General features: G+C 44.1%; 2 protein-coding genes across 2 annotated transcripts; both read left to right on the top strand.

Moving 5' to 3' along the window:
- Positions 1-3,988: 3,988 nt before the first annotated feature.
- Positions 3,989-7,649, top strand: LOC129294843 (cytochrome c oxidase subunit 2-like). Its single transcript, XM_054933333.1, is given in 3 exon segments — positions 3,989-5,364; positions 5,367-5,432; positions 5,435-7,649. Coding segments are annotated over 3 exon segments (888 nt in total). The 5' UTR covers positions 3,989-5,345; the 3' UTR covers positions 6,238-7,649.
- On the top strand, positions 7,637-8,596 carry LOC129294844 (cytochrome c oxidase subunit 3). Its single transcript, XM_054933334.1, has one exon. The coding sequence runs from the start codon at positions 7,653-7,655 to the stop codon at positions 8,448-8,450; it is 798 nt and encodes a 265-aa protein (XP_054789309.1). The 5' UTR covers positions 7,637-7,652; the 3' UTR covers positions 8,451-8,596.
- The last annotated feature ends 1,695 nt before the right edge of the window (positions 8,597-10,291 follow it).

Raw genomic sequence — 10,291 nt, forward strand, 5'->3', positions numbered from 1 at the left:
TGCAGCATACGTATTCTTGCTGGGAGAGGATTGAGGACTATATCACTCAATTCAGCGATTAGACAGAAAGAAAGGAAAAAGCGATATCTCCATCAAAAAAATCACCTAAGTAAAGATGAAGTGTATGCACACTAACCGAATCCTTGGAAAAAGAAGAGAAGTTGCACTACTAGTCAGTCTCGAGGTCTTTCTTGTATCACACAAGAAGAAAGCATTTTGATTTCTTTATATACACAAAAAGAGATGTACGAAATATGGCAGTTAATCCCAACCTATTTTGATTCAATCAACAACCGATTCTCTTCCTGATGTCCGTGGGTGCGGGACTAGTCATTCCCGCTACGCACCTTGCCTTACTAGCTTTATTGTAATCCTCTTTTCCCTCAATCCTCTTCTGCATCACCAATGATAGTTGACCAAGAACTCCTACTACCACTAGCACCGGTTACTGGAACAGGAGATGATTGAACTCTAACAACAGCAAGTAGTAAACTACCTGTCCTCTAACAAGCAAGTAAGCCAACTACCTTATCTCATTAGCGAAGCTAGAGTACATGAGTAGACTGCTTTCTTAGTTAGAAAATGGAATTTCTAAAAAAACGCACTTTCTGTGGGCTTTGCTGCTCTTCAAGTTATCGAGGATCGTTTGATGCCTCGGCTTGCCCGTTCCCCTGTGGTGTGGGTACCTCGGAGTTGAGGCCTGCTGCAAAATCCCATGCTCCTTGCAGAATGCCAAGACCTTCCTTCCTTTGAATTGCTTACCGTTGTCAGTGATGACCGCGTACGGGATCCCAAATCGGCATATGAGGTGGTCAAATTCATGTGAGAGCACCTCCTGTTCTCTGATTTTGGCTAGTGGAACGGCCTCGATCCACTTAGTTAAATAGTCTGTGGCAGCCAGTAAATATTCCCGACCTCCTGTTGCTTTGGGAAGAGGTCCCACTATGTCCATCCCCCACATAGCAAATGGCTCGAAATCGGATGGAGTTCTTCCGCCGGTGAGTGTATCATCTTCGAGTGTCGCTGGCACTTATCCCATTTGCGGACATACCTTCTGGCATCTGCCTGCATATATGGCCAAAAGTACCCCAGCGATTCGACTTGCCTTATCAGATGCGGGATTACCTGTTGATTGCGGTGTGCATGGCAACAGATTCTGGGCATGCTAAGATCGGGAAGGACACATCTAACAGCTACTCACGAGATGGCAAAGCAAAGGTAAGAAAGGCAATTGGCCTACTCGAGACATTGAATAGTGTCAGTTTATGTCATGAGCTCCTTTTCAAGCAGCAAGAGGGCATTCGAGAGCAGCTACTTTTCCTTCTTCTGTGGCATTTGTCCCTCTATTCACGGATACGGATCGTACGGCCTTTGATTTGACAGCCATGCCTTGGTTCTTTCTTAGGTATAGGTAGAAGGATCCAAAGGTTTTGATTCGAGGTTTAGGTGGTATGCCTCGAAAGAAGGGCAAGAGATTGGCATTACAGCTCCGAACCATACAAAAAGGGTTCACTGGGCTGTTGGCCTACCAAGCACTTGCTTATGGATTCCAGGAACTTCCTTCAAGGGGGCAAAGGTATAAGGTATTAAAGAAGCGTGCTTTAGGTGTTACGTAACGATTCATACCATTGCCCATTCGAATTACGTTAGGCTTTCTGTTGTCTCGGTAGTCCTCGTCCATGCTAAGGTCAGCATTATGGGAGTAGGGGTCGGGAATATTAGATTAGGATCTAAGCCGACATAAACACGGTAAGAGATATAGCTAAGCGATTTCCTAAAGAAATGTTAGAAGGTGCTAAATTGTTGGGTGATATGGCTAGCATCCTTGGGCAAGCTAAGAAGCGACGCTCGTTCGGTGACCCTGCCGAACTGAATTTACACCAATTCCATTTACAAGCCCATAAAAATCATTGTACCCACACCGATGTACCGATCCTATGACCACCAATTCTCCGACTACTAATTCCCTGGTATGTGCTTCGGTTGGAGTCTTGGTCTGCGGGAGGTGAATAGCGAGGGGGAGGGAGGCACCCTAAGCATACAAAGGAGGGAAAGACACGTAGCGCTGAAGACAAAGAAAAGACTCTTTTTCTGTTGAGATTGGTATTCCATGTTCTGGGCTATTCAGTAGGACTCGCTCGCTAGCGACCTTCGATCCGATTGAAAGGGGTACTTAGACAGATTCTAGAGTTGAGAGCGACAGTAGCTTTACTAGCATCTATATTCTAGAGAGAGAGAATAGGGTCCTTTCTCTAAGGAACTGACACCTCTCAATGTGCTTTCCTGTAGGTATTATGGCTCAAATATAACTAGTTTGAAGTATAAAGGTCAACACTTTCTGTGTATAAAGTTGTCGATAGGTTTCGCTATTGGTCCAAAACTCAGCTTCGGATAGGCAGTCAGAATGCAAATTGATTCTCAAGGCTGTAAGCAGAACGGTGGGTCCCACCTAGCCTGATAAGATGGCTGGCTACTAATCGAATCTATTCTACTTTCTTGGGTAACAGTACTGCGCTAAAGGCTTTCTAGTCAGGTAAGGTAGGACTTAAGGATCGCGTAATGAATAGGGCCTCCCCCCACAGGACACAGGAAAGTGATCAGTCCTAGAGCCTATTCTCTCTTCTATAACCTATTCGAAAAAACAGTCATCCACTAATGCCACTCTTACGCGGGATATTTTACAGGAAGTGCATGATCTACCAACTGCACGAGATGTTTTTGTAGCCTTAGAAAAGCGATTCCTTGATCAGAGATTTTGTAGAAAGGGGCTCGAAAGCTTCCACTTCAGACCTTAACTTAAAAAAGGGCAATCAGCCCATGGCCACATACTTATGTATGCACACTCAAGTAAGCTCTCATTGCAATCAATTCTGTGGTCTCACACAAGGATCTGTTTATTTATGCCGGATTACCACCGCTTTCGTCACCACAATCACTAATAGCACAACCTATATCAGCTTTGATGACTTTAAGGCGAAGCTATTGTAGCATTCGCAACGGTTTCATCAAGGCTTACGAAAAAGAGAAAGATGCAAAGCACAATAAGGTAAGGCGAGCACAAAAGAACTAAAGGAAAAGCCGCTTACCACAAGAAAGCTTACGATAACAAGAATGGGACTGCTTGCAAGGATCAAATTGGACATGAAGTCGAGTCCGCCCTCAATCAAGGATAGGAAGATTTATTTCCCTAAGGGCTCTTTCACCACGAAGAAAATGGACACTTAGCCATATACGGAACACTTTGCACACTAAATGGAAAGAAAGCAGAAGAAGGGAGTCAAAGGGGGGACGCTTCGCTTACACATTCCCTTCAGGGACAACTAGGCGAATGAAGAGCAATGACTAAACCCGGGATATACGATTTCCAAGACTTGGAATGAATGCTGAAAAGCTGAGTTGAAAAGACTATTTCTGTATGAACTCGATTCCGACTTGACTGACTGAGAGAGGGATCCCCTTAAAAGGGCTATTAAAATCAGTCTTTAATCGAGGAAGTTCCCATGCAACTAGTCTAGCTATCAAAAAATGAAATTCGATGCCCGGATAAGCATCCGATTGAATCAGAATCATATCAGAAGGAATCGTTACTAGCGGTTCAATTCCCTAGTGATCTCTTATCATCTGTTCCTAGAGAGTAGAGTAGGAGAGAGCAAGTGGATTATAATCCGTTATAAGACGTCTGAAAGTTCAGTAGAGTGCTTTCAGAGTTCAAGGATAAGGGTTCAGAGTAGGCAAGCAAGCAAACAAGCCGGTCAGAGGTTTATATTCCAATATCAACATCCAAATCATTAATCTCTGATATCTGATAATGGATGTCTGGAATTTGCTAAACGTTTCTATGCACGTTCAGTGACGGTGGATTTGTCACCCATCTCCTTGAACTGCCTTATGAACTATCATCACCCTTACGGGTGAATGTCAATCCATATGACATATCCAGTCAAAAGGTTTACAACCCTGGAAAAGGATTGGTGGATTTGGTTATAGAACCATTAGTAAATTCCCTCATAGGAAGTATAGCAAACTCGGTAAGCTGCTTTCTATGTTCTACAAGCGCTCTATGCCGTTAGAAATATGGCTAGGGCGTGGTAGACCCCTCGACCCATACCTTAGGGGGGTCTTAGTGGCCTTCTTAAGGGAAAGAACGAAACCGCTCGATATTAAGTTATTTCCAGATCTTAAGATTGACGGTCTGGAATACTTACATGAGTGGACTGTTCTGCGGGCTTGGGTTAAACAGTGGCTAGCTTATGTCCGTTGGTATTGGCTTACGGCCTGGTCACCCGACGTAACCATCCAAGATTTCTTCGAAGCTCCGGTTGTGAACCGGTCCTGGAAGGTCAAAAAAACTGACCCTCAGTTGGTTCAATTTGGTCTTCTATGGAAGGTCTATGACTGGCTTGCTGAGAAAGGTCTTGAGTACAAGGTACCAATCCTTGATTCAGGTTCCGGATTTCCGTTATGGACAGGTCTACTCTCGGATACAAAGGTTCTATGTTCAAGCAATTGGGCCCACTTTCATTGGATCCTTCCGAAGTAGGCGAAGGTCGAGTTGCTGACCTGAACGCTTTGGCTCTTTTGGGTAAGTCTTCTCGGAGTAAGAACCTTTCTTTTTGAGCCGGCGCGGCGACCGATGGTCTCCATTCCGCCTTATCTTTGCTCTCTGTCGGTGTGAAGTTGCTAGCATAATCTGGTAAGCAGCGGGCTTTCTATCCTCAGAGGTTCCGGTCACGCTAGTCAGTTCCGACCGTAACATCTGGCTGCTCTCTGGACTCCTGGAGCGACTTCCTTTGAGTTGCATCGAAGAGAGTCTCTTATCAGCAAGTTCCTGTCAAAGAGAATCATTATTCGTAAGTTCCCGTATGTAAAAGTTGCCTATTCAAAAGGGCGATCAAAAAACCTCTTGCTCTATCTTGCGTCCCTCCATCCCAGATCTATAGGAAGAGGGCTGACATCAAGACCATTAATCGAAGGAGTAGGGATGAGAATCTCACATGGTGCCGTTCTCTCTGTCCAACTCCTTACGCACGCAATTGACGTAGCAGACCTCTTGCATGATTGTTTCAATCAATGATGTATTCAATCAAGAAAGAAACGTCGTAATAAGAGAAGGTTACATAATGGGTCTGTGAGGGAACATCAATAAAGAGGATCAGACCAAGTGCGAGATTGGATCAAAAATAGCGTATGAAAGGATTATGGTCTATCTGAGACTATCTATCTAGTACGATCGATCAAGTCATTCAGTAAAGTCTCTTAGCTAGGTCTTTATGGAATTAGCAGGTCGGTCTAGGTATATTTCTCCTGAGAAATGAGTTCTTTCCTTTGTGCATCTTTCTTTTCCCATGTCTTTCTTGGTTGGTAAACCCAACTGGCGATTTCCGTCTTCCTGAATTGGGAGAGCAAGCAAGAAAAAGAAAGTCTCTCCTTTTGGGAGCAGAGCAGTCAAATAATGAACCAAAGCAAATGATTGTTATTGTTCTAAATCAATTATTAACGAATTCTTCTTGTGATGCAGCGGAACCATGGCAATTAGGGTTTCAAGACGCAGCAACACCTATGATGCAAGGAATAATAGACTTACATCACGATATCTTTTTCTTCCTCATTCTGATTTTGGTTTTCGTATCACGGATCTTGGTTCGCGCTTTATGGCATTTCAACTATCAAAAAAATCCAATCCCGCAAAGGATTGTTCATGGAACTACTATCGAGATTCTTCGGACCATATTTCCTAGTATCATCCCGATGTTCATTGCTATACCATCATTTGCTCTGTTATACTCAATGGACGAGGTAGTAGTAGATCCAGCCATTACTATCAAAGCTATTGGACATCAATGGTATCGGACTTATGAGTATTCAGACTATAACAGTTCCGATGAACAGTCACTAACTTTTGACAGTTATACGATTCCAGAAGATGATCTAGAATTGGGTCAATCACGTTTATTAGAAGTGGACAATAGAGTGGTTGTACCAGCCAAAACTCATCTACGTATTATTGTAACACCTGCTGATGTACCTCATAGTTGGGCTGTACCTTCCTTAGGTGTCAAATGTGATGCTGTACCTGGTCGTTTAAATCAGATCTCTATTTCGGTACAACGAGAAGGGGTTTACTATGGTCAGTGCAGTGAGATTTGTGGAACTAATCATGCCTTTACGCCTATTGTCGTAGAAGCTGTTCCTAGTAAAGATTATGGTTCTTGGGTATCCAATCAATTAATACCATAAACGGTATCCAATCAATTAATCCCACAAACGGTATCCAATCAATTTATTCTTTTTTTTATTAGGTAGAACTACTGTGAGCGGATAACCGGAAAGATAACCAAAAAAAGAACTACTGTGAGCGGTTTAAACTTCGACCCTTATTTCTTTTTTTTTGATAGACCCTTATTTCTTCTCGCTGCGCACCTCGTCCCACAGTGTTCTTTTCTTGGGCCTGGATTTGTTGACTAAGCAACGTTGGAACTTCGACGGCTTTCGCCCGACTTTCAGCTGCGAGCTCGGCCGCCTGAATTGAATAAAAGGTGCCATTTGGGCATCAAGCTCCTCCCGTAGTCGAGCACGTTCGTTGTCACGAACCCGATCTATTTCTCGGGCTTGCTCCAACCGGCTGTCGACTTCGTCAAGAAACTCTTGCGAATACTCTCCTCAAGGAAGGAGCCTTTCTTGCTCGTTGCTTGTTCCTGTGCGACTAACGCACAACAAGCACCGAGCAATCAAACGGCTGCAGCAATCCAACTAAAGCAGCAATCCAACTAAAGCAGCAATCAAACTAAAGCAGCAATCCAACTAAAGCAGCAATCAAACGGCTGCAGCAAGAAAACGGCTGCGCGTACTAACGCCTTAAACTAAGTGGGGGCTTTCGCGCTAGAGCGCTCATCCGTTGCTTGTTCGTGACTAACGCCTTAAACTAAGTGGGGGCTTTCGCGCTAGGGCGCCTTTATTCGTAGCGGGCTTGTTCGTGACTAACGCCTTAAACTAAGTGGGGGCTTTCGCTAACGGGCGCTAATTCCGTTGCTTGTTCGTACTAACGCCTTAAACTAAGTGGGGGCTTTCGCTAACGGGCGCCTTTATTCGTAGCGGGCTTGTTCGTACTAACGCCTTAAACTAAGTGGGGGCTTTCGCGCTAGAGCGCTAATTCCGTTGCTTGTTCCATTTAAGAACGCCGCCGCCCCTAGAATCAATAAGAAAACAAGTGCTAAGTTTCAGATCAGTGAATAAACCGAAACGAAAGAAGAAAGAGACGTTTCTCGCTCGGCGCCTAAAGCGCACTATGCTCCGCTTCAACAAATGAGAGTTTTCGGTGGAACCGGTGAACCACGCGAGCTGGTTAGATGCGTGGGACAGAGGGCTCGTAGTACCTGCTAGCGCAGCTATGCAGTGGAAGGGAAGGAGCCTAAATCTACCCCCTTCTTTCTTTTTTTTTCTTATTTCTTTCTCCCACGTAGTTCGTCGGTCAAACCAACGATTCTCTTCTCAAAGTAATAGAGAGATTCTAGTTAGACTTCTACTTCTATCAATGCAATGAAAGAACCATCCCTTCCGTCCTGTCAGATAGAAAGATAATTAGACCCAAAATACTTCTTTACCACTTTTGGGGGTGAAGGGGAGGTTGACATACAACCGAGTATAAGTGGTTTATGATTGAATCTCAGAGGCATTCTTATCATTTGGTAGATCCAAGTCCATGGCCTATTTCGGGTTCACTCGGAGCTTTGGCAACCACCGTAGGAGGTGTGATGTACATGCACCCATTTCAAGGGGGTGCAACACTTCTCAGTTTGGGCCTCATATTTATCGTATATACCATGTTTGTATGGTGGCGCGATGTTCTACGTGAATCCACGTTGGAGGGACATCATACCAAAGTCGTACAATTAGGACCTCGATATGGTTCTATTCCGTTCATCGTATCGGAGGTTATGTTCCTTTTTGCTTTTTTTCGGGCTTCTTCTCATTCTTCTTTGGCACCTACGGTAGAGATCGGGGGTATTTGGCCCCCAAAAGGGATTGGGGTTTTAGATCCTCGGGAAATCCCTTTTCTTAATACCCCTATTCTCCTTTCATCCGGAGCTGCCGTAACTTGGGCTCATCATGCTATACTCGCGGGGAAGGAAAAACGAGCAGTTTACGCTTTAGTAGCTACCGTTTCACTGGCTCTAGTATTCACTGGCTTTCAAGGAATGGAATATTATCAAGCACCCTTCACTATTTCGGATAGTATTTATGGTTCTACCTTTTTCTTAGCAACTGGCTTTCATGGTTTTCATGTGATTATAGGTACTCTTTTCTTGATCATATGTGGTATTCGCCAATATCTTGGTCATCTGACCAAGGAGCATCACGTTGGCTTTGAAGCAGCTGCATGGTACTGGCATTTTGTAGACGTGGTTCGGTTATTCCCATTTGTCTCTATCTATTGGTGGGGAGGTATATGAAGGAACGAAACAGTGGATTGAGGAATGAAAGCTCGAAGATAAAGAGAACCGGGCTTTTCCAAAGAATTACTGCAGCTTTCCCACTCCCTTTGATTATCATATACAAAAAAGTCTCTTCCACTTTCCTACCAAATCTCTCTTTATTCTGGCACATAAATGAAGGGATCGAAGAGATTATGGCAGATTATGTTCACCAAGAAATGACCCGAAATTGGATCTTGGTCTATTTGAGATTGTTCCTTTTAATCGTAATCAAAGATGTTTTCTTGGCTCTCGTTTCTTTTCCGAACAAATCGAAGAACCTAATGGATCGAACTAATACATTTGAGAAAGTTGAATCAGAAATAAATGGATGATTTCTTGAAGAAGGGCCTAATTAAGCCAAGTAAGAGTCCATGGTTCAGCGCTCCAAAATACGTCACTAACAGAAATGAGCACGAAAGGAGAATGCCAAGGTTAGTGATCAACTAGAAAGCCCTTTCAGAGGTCCTCCAGTGAATTAGGTATTCCGCACCTAATCGACAAACATTTTTTCGTTCGTAAGCACTGAGCGAGCCACCCTCAGGGTAATCAACTTATCAAACAACGCGCGATGGAAAGCCATTTTTTTAGAAAAATCTCCTTCCACGCCTTGTTTCGACAAGACGCGAGGTAGTTTCCTGCCCCGCCACACTCATTTCTATTTTTTAGGTATTGCTACCGCACCTGTGAGAAGAAAGCTGCTAAGATGGCAAAGCAATGCAATGGATTTGGCACCATAGCTGAAGTGAACCTTGGTTAACTAGCAGCATGCCGATTCGCGAATAGGATTTGTTCCGTGTTTCGGGAAGCCGCTTTTGAAGGGGACTACTGAAGTGAACATAGGACTTCGTTCACTTTGCTGGACCATTCCATTCTATCGAACCTGTGGATTTCCCGGTCACCTGTTGTGTTGGGATGATCTCTTTTCATTCTTTTCCCTCTCTCCAAATCAAAAATCACTCATTTTGAAACTTAACTCTAACTAAGTATGGTTATATAGTGAAAAAGGAGCGCTGATCGCAGAGACGACGTCGGGCCTTCTTCGGTAAGGCGACGAGTGGATTCGGTGAACGCTCCCGGAGCAGGAGATATTGTAGGCCCGTCACAGGCTCAATCATCGGACTTAACATCGGACGAGGAGTCAAAGTTACTTGATTATCTTAATAAATTGGGAACGGCCGACCAAAAGGGTCTCAGTGACTGGATCACTACTCGCCAGAACCTCATTCAGGATCGCCTTAATGAGTTACGTCGCCAAGAACACATGCGACCGCTTGCCCCGAACCGGATGCAAGAGGTCGTAAGAATTCTCGAAACTAACTATGGCCCTGAGCATCTCCATTCAATCTTAGAAGATTTGGAGACCAAGGGGGTAGTTAGTTTCTTTTATCAAGGGTAAAAAATGGACCGGGAGCTGTCGAAAGAGCAGGAACTAAAAAAGGAAAACGAGTGACGTTATGCTGCTAACTCTCAGTTTGGTCCTACTTCTGGTTCATTTTGTTACTAACAAGGGGGGAGGAAAGTCAGTACCAAGGATTGCCAAGCATTTGGTTCTTCGTTCCCTCAGGATCGAGGCTTCGTTTGACTAAAAAAATAGTAGGGAGCGGATTTCATGGATGGAGTAGGAGCTAGCTTTCATTGAAGTAAGTAGGGGCGGAATCCACTTGTCTTTTTAAGTATTAGAGTTCGGCAGAGGACTAGGAAGAAGGAAGGCTCGTCGAGACCTCAATCGCTGATCCAGCAATGGCAAGTGAGACCTATATTGAGTTTTCATTCAAATAAGGTTCCTGATGACTACCCAATTACATATATAGGAAAAA

The sequence above is a fragment of the Prosopis cineraria genome, unplaced genomic scaffold (assembly GCF_029017545.1).
Source record: "Prosopis cineraria cultivar Desert tree isolate PC_DT_omini unplaced genomic scaffold, ASM2901754v1 PC16, whole genome shotgun sequence".
Lineage (NCBI taxonomy): Eukaryota > Viridiplantae > Streptophyta > Magnoliopsida > Fabales > Fabaceae > Prosopis > Prosopis cineraria.